We start from the raw sequence: 21,690 nt of genomic DNA, 5'->3' as shown, positions 1-21,690 counted from the left end.
AACTAAACCACTTCGTGTTTAGGCACGTTTTATTCATCTCAACAAGATCTTTGACACAAGGTAGTACTCAGGGTCTGATGATGGAGCGCGAAGGTGGCGACGGGTACCTGTCTATCAGCTCCATCATCAGACCCTGAGTAGTATCTTGTGTCAAACATCTTATTGCGACGAATCAAACGAGCCCAAACACGAAGTGGTTCAGTTACATGGTAGACTGGTACCCGTGGCCACAGTCCAGCTCCATCATCAGACCCTGAGTACTAACTTGTGTCAAAGATCTTGTTGCGACGAATCGAATGAAGCCAAACACGAAGTGGTTTAGTTGCATGGTTGATTGGTACCGGTCACCACCTTCCGGATCCATCATCATACCCTCAGTACTACCTTGTGTCAAAGATCTTGTTGCGACAAATCAAACGAGCCCAAACACGAAGTGGTTCAGTTACATGGTAGACTGGTACCCGTGGCCACAGTCCAGCTCCATCATCAGACCCTGAGTACTAACTTGTGTCAAAGATCTTGTTGCGACGAATCGAACGAAGCCAAACACGAAGTGGTTTAGTTGCATGGTTGATTGGTACCGGTCACCACCTTCCGGATCCATCATCAGACCCTCAGTACTACCTTGTGTCAAAGATCTTGTTGCGACAAATCAAACGAGCCCAAACACGAAGTGGTTCAGTTACATGGTAGACTGGTACCCGTGGCCACCTTCCAGCTCCATCATCAGATCCTGAGTACTATCTTGTGTCCAAGGTCTTGTTGAGACGAATCAAACGAGCCTAAACACGAAGTGGTTTAGTTGCATGGTTGATTGGTACCGGTGACCACCTTCCGGCTCCAACATCAGACCCTGAGTACTATCTTGTGTCAAAGATCTTATAGAAACGAATAAAACGAGCCTAAACACGAAGTGGTTTAGTGGCATGGTTGATTGGTACCGATGACCACCTGCCGGCTCCATCATCAGACCCTGAGTACTATCTTGTGTCAAAGATCTTGTTGAGACGAATCAAACGAGCCTAAACACGAAGTGGTTTAGTTGCATGGTTGATTGGTACCGGTGACCACCTTCCGGCTCCATCATCAGACCCTGAGTATTATCTTGTGCCAAAGATCTTGTTGAGACGAATCAAACGAGCCCAAACACGAAGTGGTTTAGTTGCATGGTTGATTGGTACCGGTGACCACCTTCCGGCTCCATCATCAGACCCTGAGTACTATCTTAAGTCAAAGATCTTGTTGAGACGAATAAAACGAGCCTAAACACGAAGTGGTTTAGTTGCATTGTTGATTGGTACTGGTGACCACCTTCCGGCTCCATCATCAGACCCTGAGTACTATCTTAAGTCAAAGATCTTGTTGAGCCGAATCAAACGAGCCCAAACACGAAGTGGTTTAGTTGCATGGTTGATTGGTACCGGTGATCACCTTCCGGCTCCATCATCAGACCCTGAGTACTATCTTGTGTCAAAGATCTTGTTGAGATGAATAAAACGAGCCTAAACACGAAGGGGTTTAGTTGCATGGTTGATTGGTACCGGTGACCACCTTCCGGCTCCATCATCAGACCCTGAGTACTATCTTGAGTCAAATAAATATATATAGAATGTCAGGTCGTTTCAAATATTTTTAATCCTGTCCGGTAGTTTATTAAACTGTACCATTATAAATTATAATACTATAAAAACAGTGCTAGGATCAAAGTCTCTCGTTGCGGTTTACACGCACACAGTATAGCGTTTTACACGGCGCCCGCCGCACACAATGATAAAAAACCTCGTCGTCGCCGTTGAAAATGTGCGGAGCCGACCGACACACGTCCTGCCTCTACAAGCTCTGCCGCGGCACTGAACTGGCGCAGCGCGCGTCATCGGTAATATAGAGTAGTTTTCAAAAAATTGCCAAAAAATTATAGTAGAATTTCATAAACACTAATGTATACCAACAGTATAAGCAAACGTTGCAGATTGTTTGAGTATGAAAATGACTTCGATATTAAGTAGATTTTCGTAGGAATTGACACTTGTTTCGGAGAGAAAATCGAGTTCGTTTTACTTTGATTTTCTCTTTCTCAAAGGTATGTAGGAAAAATATAGTTTGATATGCCTAAAGTACAGGGTATTAGTAATACAAAATAGCCAGGTTTAGCAGAGTAAAATTCTCAACATTTCCAAATAAGAGCTCGCCATTCAGTGCTTCACGGGGTTTTTCGGAAACGACCATCAGAAAAAAAATCATTACTAATTTAATAAGTCCTTTTTCTAATATTTACAACGATATTTATAAAGATAAGAAGACGCTTTTACTGGTACAAGTACTCATTGTTTCTAATAATGAGCGCAAAGTCCTGAATTTCGTCGACTAGTATCATCAATTTTGCATTATTTCGACTTTTCTTGTAAGAGCGCTCTTAAGTGCTGTTTATTATGTATCAGCCAGCATTGAACCGTGATGACAAAATTATTCAGGCAAATAATGTGTTGCGGTTTAGCTGTTTATATGTATGTAAGTAAAAGTACCTACATGATTATTCAAATAGGTTGGTACACTTGGTAATAACTTAATGCCTAGAGGGGCTATGCGGATGCAGCCTATAGCCTGCACTGGTCTCGCTATCTTCAATAAAATTACTAACTTTATTTATAAAAGCGTTTACACTTGAAATTCCTCTAGAGATGTTGGTTCTTTATCGAGTTTTATCGCCAACCAGACTTTCAATGTACAAATTTTATTACATCTAACTTTAAGAACTCCCTAGCAAACAAATTTTACTATAATTATATTAATTATGATCGTTAAAAAATTTCTCCCCGATCGCTTTTGTGCTAGGTATAATTATCCAAAACCTTTATTGTTCTTATCCACGAAAGTTTCGAACTTAATTAATCATTTTTGCAAAATTGCCTGGGAATCTTATAACGACTCATTCATTAGTCCTGGTTTCGTCGTACAAAAATTCCTCTAAAACCGCCGACCGTAACTTCGTTAAAAGCGAAACAATGACCAAGAATTTTCGCACGAAACCTAAAGAGCAGCACTTAGCTTCAATTTACATGTGTTTCTGGTCCGCGCATCAGTGTTTTAAGGTTGTCTGAAATCATTGTATTCGGTTGGTATTAATTACTTGCAAATTATCGATTCGATGCGCGTAAAACCAATAATTCATAGTATCTAAAGGAAGGCCAAAGACCTATTTTGCTGCGGTCAAGTGTAATCAATTCAATATTGATGCGTTGTCGTTGGAGATAAATTATAGCATTTCAATGAGGTTGCCCAACGCCAGTGCTAGCTTAACTATGATTACACGAATACAATACGCATAGAAATCATTATCGAATACAACCATGACCTTGCGTGTTGCATTGATGGGATTTGAATGGAGTTAAATTTGAATTCGGTTCGAAGGACTTTTAATTTTGTGGTCTTTTTACGTTGTAGGGGCAGCTTTAGGGAGATAAACAATCTTTAAAAAATAATATAATTTGCGCTCAATATGCGATATATATATGTAGTTGGTCAAATTGGTTGGTTGGTATATATGTGGTTGGTTGTGGTAATTATTTAGAATTCATCATTTGCTTCCTAGAGAACCTAACTTAAAAATTGTAAACTTATATTATTATTAATATGGACTATGGAAAGTAGTATCAATGTCATTACTCATTAGTTACTAAGCTTATTTTCTGTATTCTACTACAACCTGGATTTATATTTAGTAGCTACTAGTTTAGTACTTACTTAGGATAAAAAAACATATGTAAGCAATATCTGTTACAAGCATGCCGTGTTTGCCTGTAATTGGGTGAATACTCTAGCAATATTATTTTATAACTTGTTATTTATTGGTATTATACCTGTTGGCGAACCTAATAAATAAATAAATAAACCAATTTGTCAGTCAGTAAGAACCAGGAAAACTATACTCATCCTTTTCTTTTGGGTGCTAGTACTAGTGTAAGACAAAGATAGTATGATTCTCTCTGTCTGTGATTGAAATGAGACAGTCCTTTGTCAAACTATAGATATTGCTAAATACAGCATCTTTATAAAATCAATGATTGTACTTACCATTTTTTATCAGTGACAATTTCAATAAAATTTTGTAAGACGGCACAACGCCTCCGATGGTTTAGGTCTTCCGTTCTCCCCCTGAACTTGTAAGCTGAGTCTGAACTGAGCTAACTTTGCACTGGTGATTTTCCGAGGTTCCATGAAATATATTTTACGACTCTTGGCTTGATTTGTTGGCGATGGTAGGATGCTTAAAGACAAAGTAGTATCGATAGAAGTCAATTTTGTTTAGGATCCATATTTCGTTATTTAATGCGCGCTTCGAACCGCTTGGGATGTGAAATCTTGCTCGTATTACTTTCTAAGAAATAGCGATCAATTTGATACAAAGTGTGTCCGAGCTTAGTCCTCGTTCAGTGTAAGTATTTGCCCGCCTGGTTCAGTTATTTGGCCTGTTGGGATCTTGCGCACGTACCAGTTTAACTTATTTGCAACTTATTGACATGAATAGGAAGCAGTTCAAGAAGCGATCGGATTATTGTGTGTCACTTCGCAAGCTTTAAGGAAAATATAAGTTCCGCCATGTGCAGTTTTTTTAAACTTTATTGGGATTTTTACTCGACACTAACATATTGGCGACTAAAAGTTCGGTCACTGACCTGAAGTAGGTAAAAAATGAAAAAATGATTCATTACCATAAAGTTAAAGGTCAGATCTAAATTACCATATGTCACTTATAATTAGAAACAGTTGAAACAATTTTATTTACGCTAATATTTATTGTTTCCAGTGTACCCAGCGTACAAGAAGAACGAGCCGGGGTTCACCGCCTGCCCGTCGCTAGAGACGCGCTACACCGGCGAGCCCAACAACCGCGCGCCGCGCCGCACCGCCGACATCGTGCGAACACGAAACCCGGGAACATGTGAGTAACCTGCACATCAGACCGGCTATTTTCTGTGGCTTGTTGCTCTGTCCTGGACCACATCATCGAGTCTGATATAACCAGTGTAACTAATATAACAGTAGGTACGAATGAGAATCACTGCTAGTGGGTTTTACGCTGTAGCTTGAGAATACGGTCGCGGTTCGGAATACGGTGTATAACTGGCATTCATTAATTTAGACGACAGCAGTTATAAAGACCTTTTAAATGAGATCCTATTCCTAACATAAAACTATAGTACATTATTGTCGAGGCTCGGAAGTAGCTACTTGCAGGCTGAGGATTCGTATTAAACGGACGACCTTGGGAGTCCGTTTAATTGAATCCGAAGCCAGCAAGTAGCCTTCCAGCCGAGTCATATATAGTGCTTTTCTCAAAAATGGTGCGAGAAATATACATATTTTAGAAATATTTTACAGAAGCAACGTTCTTACGTATATATTTTCACAGAAAAAAGTAGAAACAATTGAAAAAATTAGCTTTGCCGCCTTTTTATTTTTTTAATAAAAAAATAGAAGTGTATTTTACTGCAGAAAATACGCCAACCTATTTGAGACAGCTAAATAGTCGCGGTACTAATCATCTGTTTGGCTGTTTAATGGGCCTGTGCCTTCATTTGATATGGCCATTTCAACTTTTAAAAAGTTTGGAACTCGACAAATAATGGAATTTGTATGCAACATTGCAGTCCCAAAATCGAGACTGCAATGTTTTTAACTTTTTAATTTTTACTGACCATAAACTACGCGCTTCGCGACCTATTTTTTAGACGTCAAAGTCGACTTTGCCGTCCATTTTTGAGAAAAAATATTTCCATGGCCAATTCGCAGGTATAACCAACGGCGGACGGCGTGTAGTCAAAGCGCTATGCGCTTACACGGCGCGCGCCGACTCCGACATCTCGTTCCGCAAGGGCGACCGCATGGAGGTCCTCAACGACGCCGAGACGGACTGGTGGCGAGTCTTGCACCTCACCACCAGGCGGGAGGGGCTCGTGCCTGTCAACTTCGTCGCCGAGGAGAGCTCTGTCGAGTGCGAAGAGTGAGTATAGAACTCCCTAATTGCGACCAAACTTATGCCGGGAACGCTCTTACTTGTTTAATCGTTTGCATTTGCAACGAGGAACTTTGAAAGGTGTGCTCTTAGTGTGGTTTCTGTAAGCGTACTTGTGATGTCCATGTTGTTTTGCCTATGTCATATTCATGGGACTACCAAATTAAGGTATCTGGACTTTGAGGCTACATCATCCATTTGACAATTTCAAAACAGTACAACACTTTCGTACTTCTTGATGATAAGATGATGTGAAATGTCGCGACATATTTAACAAATTCATATGAAATGGATCGTGGTAGAACTACCTAACATAACCATAATAATCAATAGTTAACAAACATACAAAAAAACGCGGCTTGCTGTAAAAAGGCTTGCAAACCAGCTCGGTGGCTTCTGGGTACCAACGGTGACGGCCCGATCCCACCACACATTCTAACCAGACCTTTCTGCTAAAGGCAATCTCAACATTCCAGTTGGTTCTTCCCCACCGTTTCAAGAAAGGAAGCGGACAAGCTCCTACTAGCTGAGAGTAATCCTCGGGGCACGTTCCTCGTGCGACCCGCCGAACACAACCCGCACGGATTCAGTCTCAGTGTGAAGGATTGGGAGGAAGGCAGAGGGTACCATGTGAAGCATTACAAGATCAAGCCGTTGGACAATGGAGGGTTCTATATAGCGACGAATCAGACGTTCCCGAGCTTGCCGGCGCTCGTCATGTCGTATACAAGTGAGTGATTTCGTTTATTTCACCTTAAATGTTCTGCACTTATATTACGCTAAATTTAATATGTTAGAACCTATTTTTAATAGCACTCATGAGACAGTAGCGCCTTATTAACAACCAATTGAGTTGCAAGTACAGTCAGAAGCAGCTAAGCGAACTGTGTAAAATTGTTATGGCAATGGCACGACTTTATTTTTAAGAGAATAAGAGCATTTTGATCACCCTGCCTGCTTAGCTACTTCTGAGAACGACAGGAAAGTAAAGGTCTTGATGGTAATAAAATATTTAAAACTGAAAACTTTTACGTTCCGCGACTGTGCATAATGACTTTTATCGCAAAACGTCCCGTATATTTCTAGGAAGATAAAATATATAAAAGAAACTGCTTCAATTTGCATGCACTTCATTCTGTGATCTTTACGTTCGTTTCAAGAGCGAAGCATACTTACATCTACTACCTAGGTACTCCTGCGAGTCTAGCGGCGATAGCGACTAGAGTGAAGTAGAGTGATAATAATACTTATTTAATTATGATAACGTAATTTATTAATAATAGTTGCTTCGTGACATCCACATAGGCACATACTAGACAACATTATCCTATATTGGAGTGTGAATTTATCCTCAAATTCCAAAAGGTATTCAAAACGCCATCACTTCATATTTTCAATTACGATGTAATATTTATGATAAGACCACTTATGATAACGTTAGCTTCTTCAATAGAACTACTTGAAGCCCAGGTGTATCAATAACATTCAAATGACTAACGCGATGACAATAGTTTTCTATATGCACTTCCGTCTATCGCCATAGAGGCTTTTTTAATGAAATCGTGCTTATCGACCCGGCTTGAGTCACGACTGTAGAACCAAACACGAATGAATAGTAAGGACTGCTAATCGCCGCGGTAAGTTGAGTCTCTCAATGTTATCATGTTATATTGGTACATACCGCCAAATTTTGCCAGTTCAAGATCAAGATGCGTTGACCTTTATACGGCATTCAAAAAAATCAGTAAGTATAACTATTAAAACGCTTTGACGCTTTTAGTTTTGATGTCCTACCATTATTACTTTATCATAATAATACTTATTTAAGTATATTTTAGGAGAATCACACTATTGGACAGTGTTATATTTAAACTCTTTATTGTTTGTGTAAAGGGAGAAAATCATATGTAGGTAGATTTTTATGTTATTAGAAATAACATTTAAGTGCGTTCACTTAATTTGAGCTTCTAGCTAGTGTATACAAAGCCATATATGGCTGTTAATATTCAACTCTATTGACAGCTATTAAAATCGAAATTCAGCAAATATTTTTATGGCATGCCCTAGAGAAGATTAAGTAAAAAAGTTACGTTACAATTTGCTAATTATGCAATTTTTATTAATCTTGACTACGAAATATGAATCTTGCTCTTCAGAATAGTGAAATAATAGGTACCCGTAAAATATATCAATTTTATCAAAGAATATTTAGTTATAACCGAATATAACTTATAAGACCTTGGTAAAGTGGCGCGATCTATGTTTATAATGATTGTAAAGAAAAGCAACTTAGGGCCACTTGCACCATTCACCAACCCGGGGTTAACTGGTTAAACCTGGAGTTACCATGGCTACCAGTACAATTTGACACTGGTTTAACGGTTTAACCGGTTAACCCCGGGTTAGTGGGATGGTGCAAGTGGCGCTTAGTGAACTTAGCAAAGCAATTAGCTGTTTTTATTACTGCGCCGTCTCTGTCTGATCTAATCCACCGCCGCCACCCTAATTTCAAACGTCCACCGATTTACATACAGTTGGCTCGCATGTGGGTTACACCCGAATATAAAGCAACTATTCAGGCCTTTGTTTGTGTTCTTTGCCCAAATGGCTTTTGTTCGGGGACTTTGTTTTGTGGACATTGTAAGGGTTCGTAATAATAATTAGAATTACGGGCAATTTAATTAGCCTAGAAGTTGGCGGATATAAAATGTTATGGGAATTTAATTCGGTTGTTTAATTTATTTTGTACTTATTTTATTGCAACAATATTAATTTAGAGTCGCTTCTGGACGCTTTTTTTGCTAGGGGTGTCACAATAATTGGATTAAAATCAACTGCGTAGGTGACAAAAATACTTTTTTGATGATTTCAATCGGTATTTTTCAGTAATGATTAACGAATTTTATTATGTATTGACATACTCTAGCAACATGTTTATGTTTATACGAGTAGGAATTTGTATTCACGAAGACATCTCACCTAATATGGGCATTTGGTACGTTACAATTTAGTAGTCACACCGCCACGTCTTTTCAACAGTGTTGACATGATTTTGGCGACTTTTCTGAATCGAAACTTCTATAGTACCTATCCGTCCACCAAGTTAACGACCGCGATCGTTATCTGTCCCTTTTCACGATCATATACATTTTACTAGACAATCACAATTATACTCGTAGCATAACAACCCCGCATTTACCTAAGGCATCAACGAGAGCTGAGTGAGCGTGTTCCTATTGCCTTTTCTTTAGGTTAGAACAGGGGTGCGAAACTCCTCTCTTCGGGCAAACTCGGCTCCGTTCGGCTCAGCATTGCTCCGAGCAATGATTAGGGTTGACACAACTTGACGTCCCTTTGCGTGCAGCACGGCCACAGATAAGATAATGGCTTGAATTTTGACAACCCTAAATAGCCGAACGGGATAGTGCCATATATTAGAAAGGGATAGCATGATTCGAGCCTGAACCGCTGTCAAACTTCGGTTTATTAGGAAGTTTCCTTTCTGTACGGTAGTACTATTATTTATTCTGTGGTTGAAATGTTTGGTCGCTCACCGTTCCTCTACCTCCTTCAGCTCTAGTAGATGCTTTTGCTTACATACGGTCGCTATCAGATATATTGGGAGCGGCCAAGCTGTTCACATACACGCCAAGAAAAAAGCCTATTATCAAGGCGTTAATGTTCATTTATTTTTGAGCACTTTAACCGCTACACTATATTTGATGGCAACTGTACTTACGTAGTTGTAAAATAGTACTCGTACTAATATTAATCTTTCATTCCACCCTTACTACATAAGGCCCTTTTTTGACTTGCGTTACAAAATCGATGCATCCTTCCCGATTAGAAGGAAGGCGAAGTCAGGAAAGGGCCTTAATGCAGAATACTGAATAGTAACAACCAAGCATGTGATTCACCAAACCCCATAACCCTTCATACAACATTATCTAAGTAAAGATGCTCACGTATTGCAGAGAACGCGCTAGGCCTCTGCCACGTGCTGGCGCGGCCCTGCCCCAAGCCGGAGCCCCAGATGTGGGACCTCGGCCCCGAGCTGCGGGACAAGTGGGAGATCCCGAGGAGCGAGATACAGCTCATCAGGAAACTAGGACAGGGGAACTTCGGAGAAGTCTACTATGGAAAATGGCGGAATAATATTGAGGTGAGTTAATGCGACTGTTTAAAGATATCTGCACTCGCCGTCTGTTCGAGCCCTAGTTCCGATGTGGGAGTTACGTGATAAATAGGAGATCCCGAGGAGTGAGATACAGCTCACCAGGAAACTGGGACAGGGGAACTTCGGAGAAGTCTACTATGGAAAATGGCGGAATAATATTGAGGTGAGTTAATGCGACTGTTTAAAGATTTCTGGACTCGCCTGTCTGTTCGAGCCCTAGTCCCGATTGGGGAGCTACGTGATAAATAGGAGATCCCGAGGAGCGAGATACAGCTCGTCAGGAAACTCGGACAGAGCAACTTCGGAGAAGTCTACTATGGAAAGTGGCGGAATAATATTGAGGTGAGTTAATGCGACTGTTTAAAGATTTCTGTCACTCGCCTGTCTGTTGGAGCCCTAGTCCCGATGTGGGAGCTACGTGATAAATAGGAGATCCCGAGGAGGAGCGAAATTCAGCTGATCAGGAAGCTAGGGCAAGGGAACTTTTGGAGATGTGTACTATGGAAAATGGCGGAATAATATTGAGGTGAGTTGATAGTTAAGATATAGTGTGAAAAAGGCAAAGGAAATTGGAGCCCCTGACATTCACAGCCTTGAGCTCCCATTGTCTCGCTGAATGTAAATCAGACTAATCAATGTTGATCAAAGTTATGTATTATTTATTAAATTCACCCCATTATTTATAAACAATCGAGTGTAAGGTTAAGCGAACAAGTCTAGGCCAAACTAATTAAGGACGTTGTGTTCATTCCCCGAATTCACTCATCGAAGTCAATCTAATGTAATATATTACTTGATCAATAGTAAACCGATTGTGTTTATGCAACGGAGCCGAATACTCGAGCCGGTTTTACACTGTCATAAATAACTTTCTAAAAACTTGTTTCCTTACGCAAAATAAATTTCTAATTCAACGCTTTTTCAGGTCGCCGTGAAAACACTACGAGAGGGCACCATGTCCACACAAGCGTTCCTGCAGGAGGCAGCTATTATGAAGAAGTTCAGGCACAAGAGACTGGTCGCGTTATACGCGGTCTGTTCAACACAGGAACCCGTCTACATAGTCCAAGAGTACATGAGCAAAGGCAGTCTTCTAGAATTCCTCAGAAACGGGGAGGGCAAATTCCTACACTTCGAAGACCTTGTCTACATCGCCGCGCAAGTCGCCTCCGGCATGGAATACCTCGAATCCAAACTCCTCATACACAGAGACTTAGCCGCCAGAAACGTACTAATAGGCGAGAATAACATAGCCAAAATATGCGACTTCGGTCTCGCGAGAGTCATAGAAGACAACGAATACTGCCCCAAACAAGGGTCGCGGTTCCCGGTCAAATGGACCGCCCCCGAGGCGATCATTTACGGAAGATTCTCAATCAAAAGCGACGTATGGTCGTACGGTATCCTACTCATGGAGCTGTTCACGTACGGACAGATACCGTACCCGGGACTACACGGGAAAGAGGTCATAGAGCAAGTCGAACGAGGGTACAGAATGCCCAAGCCGGTGGGGCACTGTCTGCCGGACGACATCTACCGGCTGATGCTGCAGTGCTGGGACGCCATCCCCGAGAAGCGGCCCACCTTCGAGTTCCTCAACCACTACTTCGAATCGTTCACAGTGACCAGTGAGATACCGTACAGAGAAGTGCAAGACTAGTGCTTAGGTGCTGTGATATAGTAGATTAGTGCGAGACTGTGTAAGGTCCTTAGCGAATTATGGAATCGTGGTGACGGACGCTTTCGGTGCCTAGAGAACGCTACGGTTTCATACTTTTAGTATTTTTATACTCGAAAGCGTTATAACAATACAGGAATGTGTGAGCTTGTCGTTTTTATTAGCCGGCTTCCGTTTCCGAGCCGCGAGCGACAATGCCGATTACGAAATTACGCATAAGTCCACTAAAATATTTTTAAGAGTAAAATATAGTTGTGCAAATTTTCACTTTATATTTTCTTATTTATTAGCGACGGTAGCTTTATGAGCGCACGTAGTATTGTTTTGCATTTTGTACAAATGAGAATGTTCACTAAAAACGTAAGCAATAAGATTAAAAACAATATAAAATGTTAACACGATATTTTTCATATTCTAAAATGGTATGTGATACATTATCACTTAAGGCACAACACTACAGTAATTAACTTAAAAAGAAAACTAGTAAAGATCTCAAAACACGCCTCATTCATATTTTCAAATCTTCTCATCATACCAATATCAGTTGTCCCATTTTTTTTGCACATTAATTTTAATGTACACACATTGTAAACCTGTATTGCGTACAAATTAAAAAATACTGCCAAGTCTTTATAATAAATCAAATATATACTCGCTCCTTTGCCATTGCAAGCAATCTACACTTCAAGTCACATTGTGCAATAATGATCAGTTTAGTCCCAGCAAAGGAGTGCCCTAATGTAAAAAGACAAATTAATGAACCTAGCTTTAGGACCATATACCAAAGAGATTTGTACATTGTGAGCGAATGGTAGACGTAGAGGGAAGGTATTTAATTTCTAGCATAGTTAGAACTTGTGACCTGTGTAACTTTAATATAATTTTGACCAATTATCTATTGACATGTAACAATTGTCCCTGACAAGCCTGTAGATCGCGCATGAGAGGAGGCCTGTGCCCAGCAGTGGGACGTATATAGGCTGAATTATTATGTAACAATTGTAAAATATTTATAAACTAATTTCAATTTAAACGACTGATCATTGATCTTAATGTTGGTTACCTAATGTAATATTTTCTGTTTTTCTACACTTAGGTATGCCTGGCCACTCGCTGTGGTTTTTTATAAGACGGCTTTGCTGTACAATTTGCGGTCAGTTTTGTCACAAGTGTAAGACTGCCTTTATACTTGGCCTGTATAGCAAAGTAGTGGCGAAATCGCGGCGGTGTGCAAGTGCCCTAACAAGTATTAAACCCTTGCTTTATTCACTTAATCATCTCATCATCTTAGGAAGTGTATAAAGCCAATGAAAAATAGTGTCTTAAATAACATTCCAAATATTCAAACACGTTAAATTTCGACACTTTTGTATGAAAATTGACTAGATTTTTAAGATTTTGTACATACAATGAAATAAATGTCATTGATATAAAATATGTATTTTTATTCCTATTTAATACATTTACAGCTTTGAACATAAATATACGAAAAAATCAGTACAAAAGTACTCAAATAAAAACGGAGTTTTAAATAAGGTCAACCGAGGCAAATGCGTCTTTCAAAGATATATTCTATACTATGCCGTCTGCATTAAAAGTTCAGACACCAACTGACCACACATCGAACAGAGAGGGTTGCAATAGTTCTAAAATGTTTTGTTTCGAAGAAATCCTTAAAAGACGAATTTACCTCAAGGTACGTTTTTACGTACGAATTTACCTCATTTATCCCGGTCGACCTTAGGTAAGTAAAGGTAGTACAATATTTGCGACATTCGTAATCTCATTTTGTGACAATATTTACCATAATACTTCAAAATGTATTCTTAATCTAATGTCTTGTATCGTATTTTGTCATACAATTACTAAAGTAACTGTTGCTAAGGGTGGTATTCCACCTGTCCAATTTCTTAGTCCAATGTGTTTTTGCATTTCACATTTTGCTTAATGAGAGAGTGAGACGCAATGCACGCACCAGGAAATTGGACAGGTGGAATACCACCCTAATAATCATAAATTAATATTTTAAATAAGTATTTATCACAATGTAAAGGATTGATTCTAGAATATTTAAATACAGCTTGGCAAAAAAGAGTAGAAATTAAAAAGTGGCAACACTGTAGTGTCGTCCCTTTCAAACCAATTTATATAAAGGCCCCTGTACACACTGGGCTAGCGCCGGCCACGGTAAGAGACTAGTGTTACTTTCGAACATTGTAGATATAAACTGTACAAAGACTGATGAATTCTTGGGTGTTATAAAAATACCGACAAGTCCATCTTAGAAATATACTACCGGCTATGCCGTTCAATTCATTACCTATTGACCGCAACTGACTGCTACATATGAAAACGAGTGTAGAACACATACAACACGTACTGTTTATAGGGTTCCTTCCGTACCCTAAGGGTAAAAACGGGACCCTATTACCAAAGAAATATGTAACTTCCTCTATTACTAAGACTCTGCTGTCCGTCTGTCTGTCACCAGGCTGTATCTCATGAACCGTGATAGCTAGGCAGTTGAAATTTTCACAGATGATGTATTTCTGTTGCCGCTATATTCGCTATAACAACAAATACTAAACACAAAATATAATAAATATTTAAGTGGGGCTCCCATACAATCAAACGTGATTTTTTTGCCGTTTTTTGCGTAGGTGGTGCGGGAACCCTTCGTGCGCGAGTCCGATTCGCACTTGGCCGGTTTTTTAAGTCCCCATTGTCACTCAATTCTGTTTTTAGTCATTCATTAGTTCGTTTATTAGGTCTCAATAAAAACTTGAGACACTTGAGTTCTTTCTTGAATAGACTCATCATTTCTGCAACAAATATCAAAGTATCGAGTCTTCATATCCAAGTATGATCATTTGTTTTTACTCTTATTTAGACAGAACGTAAATAATGAATCACGGAATGTTTATTACAGGACCAGAGGCCTTTTGAGTTACACTTCAAAAATACTCTAAAAATATACTGTATTAGATACAGGTGCAGGCAGAGTCTAGTAAAACTGTATCGAGTTCTCCGAATTCAGACTCAAAACTCGAGCTAACTTTATAAAATCTTATGTAAAGCATGTGCCAGACGGCAGACAACCACAGTTTCTGCAAGATGACCTTGGTAGAAAAGCAGTGGTTTTAAGCCATGTAGCAAGTGGTTGAAACCAAATTCCGCATGACCTTTAAACACCCTTGGTAGACAGCGTGCTTTGCCAACCATGAAGTTTTGGGCTCGTATTAAACCATGCAGACAGCCGCGCTTCTACCTCGCTTCTACCAAGGTCATCTTGCAGAAACTGTGGTTGTCTGCCGTCTGGCACATGCTTAAAATTGACGAAATATAAAGTGAGCCGATCTCTCGGAACAAGTTTGAACAATATCGACTTAATTTATATTTCGTCAATTTTACCTAGTCGTGTGCAGCTGTGTAGCGGTCAGCGGCAGCGGTATAAAGGAATGACTCACGCTAGACCGGGCCGAGGCGTCCGACGTGTCATTTCCTATGACAGCTTTTCGGTGATCACGTGGTGCTTTCCATAGAAAACGAAGCTCCGGACCAGCCCTGGCCCGATCTAGCGTGAATCATCCTTAACTTTTCTATGACCCAATGAAATCAAATTAACAACTATACAGTATCTGCATAAATTTTGGACTTCATTCTTAAATACCTATACTCTGACTGGTAGCAGGACTGCGTGTAATGCAAGCAAGCGAGAACTATGCCGGGCACATAGCCCGGGTTCTTTTTGCTGTAGTGGTTCAGGTATATCGCCAGGGCGACCAGCATGCCGGACCATACGTATCTGGAAAAGAAAGGTAAGTTTAAAAAAGAGGGGAATTTTGAGCAGTGGGGAGACACTCCTGACTTCGGTCGAACTCGGCTCCGTTCGGCTCAGCATTGCTCCGAGCACTTATTAGGGTTGGCACCACTTGACTTCCTTTTGCACGACCACAGATAAGATAATCACTTGAATTTTGACAACCCTAAATAGCCGAAAGGGATGGTGCCATATATTAGAAAGAATAGCATGATTCGACCCTGAACCGCTGTCAAACTTCGAGTTTGTAGGAAGTGTCCTTGCTGTATGGTAGTACTATTATTTTGTCGGGTGACAAGCAAAACTCACTAAGTACTATCAAAAAATTAAAGTAACAATGTACTTTATTACACTTTTAACACGGTTTATTGTCCAATAATTTCAATGATGTTAGTTAGTGACGTTTGCTTGTCACCCGACGATTCTTCTGTGTTTTGAGGTAGAACCGATAGCTTCTGGGGCAGAAAGGTTATTTATGCGAGCGTGAACTAGAGGGCGTTAGAAAAAGTTGAATAAAGGTAGACCAATGATCTAATAAAATCGCAGGGAACACATCTAAATGAGAATAGCTTCAAAACCGGTCTTGGTGGAAGATCCTCGAGACTAAGGGCTCATCTAGACGATGCAAGAACTCGCATGCGAATTTCATTACATTGAGGGTTTTGATCGGTCGGTTGAATTGGACGTAACCAACAGTCCGCAATGTAACTAAAATCGCATGCGAGTTCGCGCGCCGTCTAAATCAGCCCTAATAATGATGACTTCATCATAAGATTAGGTATCCAGCAACTGCCGGTTCAAGTCCGCTCATGAACGAAAGATATTCATACATTTATAGATCCTATCCATCAATGGAACTTTAATAGTTGGCAAATTGATCAAGGTAGGAAATCAAAACCCTCGCTCACGTAGAATACAGATCTGCACCAGTCGGGCGCTGCTTTAGTCTATGACAAACAAAACCTACCAATTAATGTAGAGACATGCAATCTAAGTGAATCACTGTCCGCGAGTTTGATAGCTTAAGTAGATAGCGCTTTGTAGCTTGTAGCGCAATATTTTGTGGTACAATACCATCTACTACATTAACTATCGAAGCACGACGATCTTAGACTTTTGATACACATTTTAAATGTACAATTAATGAAATTGTGTTCTAAGCATTGAGTAAGTAATATAAGAAAAGAAAGAGTGGTAACTCCATACATCATTTTTCTTACCAAAACGCGCGTAATTTCGTAATCAACATCTAGAGTCATGTAGCGGAATTTATCAGTACTGCTAGTTCACATTAGATGTCTCGGCGAACGAAAACACTAATGCTCAACAATTTTCAGATATTATAACCGGATCAACTGGAAGTCTATTTTATATATTAGTTGTAAATCGTTTTAGTAGTACATTTTTCGTCAGTAGCTACACTTGTGACATCTGGTGTCAAGTAGGGGTACTGATAGTTCCACTACTTGGCGTTAGATGTCGACTAAGAAATAAAGCGCGTTTTGGTAAGAAACCTGATGTATGGACTTACCACTCTTTCCTTACTTATTACTCTATGGTTCTAAGTAACTTGTAACTTACTGGAAGACGAACGGCTTGCTGAACAGCACAAACGATATGACGATAGACAGCGCCTTCCGCATAGTGGTGACGGTGACCGCCACCGTGGCCCCGCTTATCCGGACCAACGTCAGCACCGCCTGCAGCCCGAGGTACCCGCTCAGGCTTAGGAGGAATATGTTGGCGTACATGGTTAGCGGGCTGCCGACCTGAAAACAGACACAAAATGGTCATAAAAGGTTAAATTAGGACATCAAAAAAATATTAATTGCAGCCGCAACCGCTGAAGTAAGCGTTAAGAATACGTTAAGTCTTTGTAAGGCAAAGGGAATGATTTTGAACTTTATTTCAAAGTGATAGGGTTCAATTTTGTATAATTCCTGACACCCTTATAAGCCTTATAAATAAAGAGTTACAATTTAAGCGGTACCTTCCTACGCCCACCTGTTTAGAACCTAACCAGGGACAGGCGTGGCTGACTCCGCGATTTCGTCGCGTCGCAACAAGTAGCTACTAAGTACATCCGTCCCACACCAATTTTGGTGGCTAGCCATAAGCCGCGCGTGGCGCTTGCGCCACTTAGCGGTCATATCTGTCCTAATCGTAACAGACGCGTTTTGTTAAAGAGTGAATCTTCTGTACCTAGTACTATTATTTATTCTGTGCCAGGGAGGGTAAAATAGCTTTTCCATTATGGTAACACTGCTACAATTTACTTGTATTGAATACAAAAAAGCTTTGCACTACTTTATCCATCTAAGCGCCACTTGCACCATCCCACTAACCCCCTACCTCCCTGGTTAAACCGTTAACCTAGTGTCAAATTGGACTGGTAACCATGGTAACTCCAGGTTTAACCGGTTAACCCCAGGTTAGGGGGATGGTGCAAGTGGCTTAGTATTATTATGCTCACCTTTGAGCAGTAAACATATCCTTTAGTCAATATCCCCGTGCTTCCAGTAATGACTACTAAATAAACGCAGGCAATGGCATAAGAGTAGAAAACCACTTCATTGTTGGACGCCTGGAATTGTTTCATGGCCTTCTCTTGCACGTTGCCGATGATGGCGTCGCAGAGGAGGGCTAGGGATATCACGATCACTCCGATTATGTCGAAGTTTGGAGATGTCATTGAGTCCGCTGAAACAGGTAATTTAAATTACCAATAAGACTAATTCCATGATTCTTTTGGTCAATATGTATTACATAACTGTTACTACACATAATATGTGTGATTTCATAAGTAAATAATTACTAATGAAATCAACATAGGTAAAATTCCTGCATTCAAATCAGAGTTAAATATTTCTGTTTTGAGCATAAATATTTGTTTCAAAGGTTTGAATGTTTTATTCTGTGTTTTTATTGTCTCTCTCTAAGTAAAACGTTAATCTTAGTAAGATGGACTGTCAATTGTCTGAAATAAATGAATTTTATTTTATTTTATTATTTATTTATTTTAAAGGATACGTTCATCTGAGTAAGATTAAGATTAAGAAAAATCGGGCAAGTGCGAGTCAGACTCGCGCACGAAGGGTTCCGTACCATATAAAAAAAACAAAAAAAAAAGCAAAAAAAAAAACGGTCACCCATCCAAGTACTGACCACTCCCGACGTTGCTTAACTTTGGTCAAAAATCACGTTTGTTGTATGGGAGCCCCATTTAAATCTTTATTTTATTCTGTTTTTAGTATTTGTTGTTATAGCGGCAACAGAAATACATCGTCTGTGAAAATTTCAACTGTCTAGCTATCACGGTTCGTGAGATACAGCCTGGTGACAGACGGACGGACGGACGGATGGACGGACGGACGGACGGACGGACAGCGAAGTCTTAGTAATAGGGTCCGTTTTACCCTTTGGGTACGGAACCCTAAAAAAAGATCATTTAGCTATTCTTATATTTAGTTCTCTGCTGGTTCTCTGATTCTATGGGATTGAAATTAGTATTTTTAAAATGAAGTATACTTTTTATTATGCTTAGAATGAGTATTACCTAAAGTAAACATAGTAAGGCCTATACACATGACCACAGCCGCAACATAGTCCAGGAAACCGTATCTCTTCCCCAGTATAATGATGCTCCCAATCATCACCGGTATGAGCTTGCAGCTCTTGAAGATCAGCTGTGTTGGGTAATTCAGGTAACTTAGGGCTAGGTTTGAGAGTGACATGGTTCCAAGTGTCAAAGCTGCCAGTAGAGCATATACTTTTAATGGTACTCTGTAACATTCAATTGCTGTTTTATATTAAATCTAAACAAATTATATTATAAAAAAAAACACCCATCTCAATGTTCAAAAACTGTAATATCACCCTTCACTCTACATGAGCTTTTCGAGATAGTGAACAAGATAGCTTTTCATGGACTCATAAATCAACTTCTGGGGACATTCATTTGATAAAGATGATGTACACCAAGGTCTCCAAGCAGAAATGGTGTGTAAGAGCTCTTCTATCTCTATCTTATGTATCTTATAAAAGATAGATTTCTTGCATTCCATACTTTAGATTTAGATAATAATTAAATATTATAATTTTTATTCAATCTTGAAATCATATTATATTAATATTAAAAACTTTAAATAAAATCATAATACTCACTTCCTCTTAATGGGATTCCTTATCAACGATTCCACATAACTGAGCGCCATAGTAATAATAAATTGTACTAAAGTTATATACAAACTCACAGGCTTCACCTCCGGCTCAGAGAATATGAGCTCTAAGTAAAATCCATAGGCTAAATAGCATATAAATACAAATATACAACAACATATGAACTGTGTTAGCTGGCTATATGGCGTTAGATTGAGGCAAAGTATATTAATCTCAGTTTTTTGACTCTCTCTACCATTTCTTGAGTCATCAATCTTAATAATAGTGTCTTTGGAAGACATTGTGTCTTTAGAAAGATTCTTGTCGTTTTAAATCTTCATTGTGATTTTTGTTTTCATCTGAAACGGAAATTGTTGTTTAGGACCGCATAGTTTCAAGTGTTTTGTAAATAGCTACATTGAACTGCGTGGAAAAAACCTCAATATTTTTAAATCTTTGTAAATGGAAAAGAGAAAGTATTCATGAAGCTTGTAAGTACCTTGCGTCACCTCTTCAAATTATGTGGTAAGATAATTTAAATGCACTTGTTATTTCGAGACACGTAGCCTCTATTTTCAAAGCTCCTCCTCCAACAACTCTAGAATAGCATGTCAGCACTTTGACAGTTGGCCTGATACAGCTGTTTAATTTGACGTAAGTTGTCTGTACGGCTGGTAACATTATAAATTAATTTATATGTTTTAAAAAACTTTAAATTTTTAGCAAATATTTATTCAATGATTGATCGGACTTCAATATAAATGTAAACTTTGACATGGTTGAATGGGTCAGTTTTTAAGTAAATCTTATTTAAAAAATTTGTACACAGTGTTGTCAGCTTTGTAATCAATATTTTCCTACCATTTGGAAGAATTTATCTTTCTTATTTCTATAAAATAATTCGTCAATCTATAACTGGGTCAAGCAGATCTTGTCAGTAGAAAAAGGCGGCAAATTTGAAAAATGTAGGCGCGAAAGGATATCGTCCCATAGAAAATTTGAATTTCGAGCCTTTTTCTACTGACAAGATTTGCTTGACCATCTATATTTGTCCTGTTGTGATATGACCTTATCCATAATAATTTTATTATGTTTGCATTGCGGAACTTTAATTCATTTTAATATGCATACATGACGAATAGTGCACATGCGCCTGATTTAATTATTAGTTTAATTAGGTAAATAATATTTTAAATATGTAAGTAAGTATACATTTTAATTTACCGATTACTACTATCATTAACTGCACAATAAAGCTGAAAACAGTCTATTGAATATTATTGAGTTTAAATAACTTTGCCTCACTTCGAACCTTCGAACGGTCCGGCGAGATCCACATGATTTCTCTCCTTGGCTTGATCCAGTATTGTTTCGTCTGACAGTCTGAGTTTCCTCGAATTTACTTTACTGCCACCCGAAGGGATAAGACGTTACGGAATTTCTTTGATAGAGTATGTGCGGAAAGAGAAGAGTCGCAGAATGTATGGGACCCAATACAGTTCATGACTCTTTTCCTTCCGAACAGACTCTAAAGCACAAATAGGCGTTTGTTTCGTGCGATTTAATTACGCTAATTTTAGTCATGGTGGCGATTGACGCTCATTATTCACTTGATAAAATTAAATTTTCACTAATGAAATAAGCTAATTAAGATTAAGCTACTGCACATATACTTGGTCTAGCAGATCTTGTCAGTAAAAAAACGCGGCAAATTTGAAAAATGTAGGCGCGAAGGGATATCGTCTCATAGAAAATTTGAATTTCGCGCCTTTTTCTATTGACAAGATTTGCTTGACCATCTATACCAACCCTATTCCTACCAATTTGGTAGAATATTTTTGTTT

The 21,690-nt window shown here is 39.2% G+C and overlaps 2 protein-coding genes across 6 annotated transcripts in view; one reads left to right on the top strand and one right to left on the bottom strand.

Moving 5' to 3' along the window:
• LOC134795374 (tyrosine-protein kinase Src64B) overlaps positions 1-12,335 on the top strand; it is a 99,353-nt gene extending 87,018 nt beyond the window's left edge. For 3 of the 4 annotated variants that reach the window (XM_063767203.1, XM_063767204.1, XM_063767205.1), the window contains 5 exons: positions 4,805-4,939; positions 5,791-6,001; positions 6,490-6,743; positions 9,988-10,175; positions 11,116-12,335. In XM_063767203.1, the coding sequence (XP_063623273.1) occupies positions 4,805-4,939; positions 5,791-6,001; positions 6,490-6,743; positions 9,988-10,175; positions 11,116-11,850 (1,523 nt within the window). In that variant the 3' untranslated portion in view covers positions 11,851-12,335. The remainder of the gene's footprint in view (positions 1-4,804; positions 4,940-5,790; positions 6,002-6,489; positions 6,744-9,987; positions 10,176-11,115) is intronic. The other variant, XM_063767206.1, reaches the window with a different exon arrangement.
• Positions 12,336-12,713: 378 nt separating this feature from the next.
• Positions 12,714-20,448, bottom strand: LOC134795380 (adenosine 3'-phospho 5'-phosphosulfate transporter 2). Of its 2 annotated transcripts, XR_010144805.1 has the most exons (7): positions 20,356-20,440; positions 19,853-20,205; positions 19,245-19,471; positions 18,162-18,388; positions 17,270-17,457; positions 12,887-15,673; positions 12,714-12,795 (listed from the first exon to the last, which is right to left on the bottom strand). XR_010144805.1 is itself a non-coding variant. In XM_063767213.1 (6 exons), the coding sequence occupies exons 2-6, from the start codon at positions 20,146-20,148 to the stop codon at positions 15,496-15,498; spliced, it is 1,116 nt and encodes a 371-aa protein (XP_063623283.1). In that variant the 5' UTR covers positions 20,149-20,205; positions 20,346-20,448; the 3' UTR covers positions 12,714-15,495. The 2 variants fall into 2 exon arrangements, 1 of the variants encoding a protein (XP_063623283.1); XM_063767213.1 differs by having other exon boundaries at positions 12,714-15,673; positions 20,346-20,448.
• Positions 20,449-21,690: the final 1,242 nt, after the last annotated feature.

The sequence above is a fragment of the Cydia splendana genome, chromosome 12 (assembly GCF_910591565.1).
Source record: "Cydia splendana chromosome 12, ilCydSple1.2, whole genome shotgun sequence".
NCBI lineage: Eukaryota > Metazoa > Arthropoda > Insecta > Lepidoptera > Tortricidae > Cydia > Cydia splendana.
This window is presented reverse-complemented; position numbering and strand designations above follow the sequence as displayed.

What these genes read in the sequence shown, in the direction of transcription:
- LOC134795380 (XM_063767213.1), bottom strand. Translation starts at nt 20,148, where the DNA reads ATGTCTTCCAAAGACACTATTATTAAGATTGATGACTCAAGAAATGGT. An exon ending in GATATGTTTACTGCTCAAAG is followed by an intron (nt 17,458 to 18,161) that starts GTGAGCATAATA and finishes GTCTGTTTTCAG; the next exon opens with GTCGGCAGCCCGCTAACCAT. An exon ending in AGCAAGCCGTTCGTCTTCCA is followed by an intron (nt 15,674 to 17,269) that starts GTAAGTTACAAG and finishes TTTCTTTTCCAG; the next exon opens with ATACGTATGGTCCGGCATGC.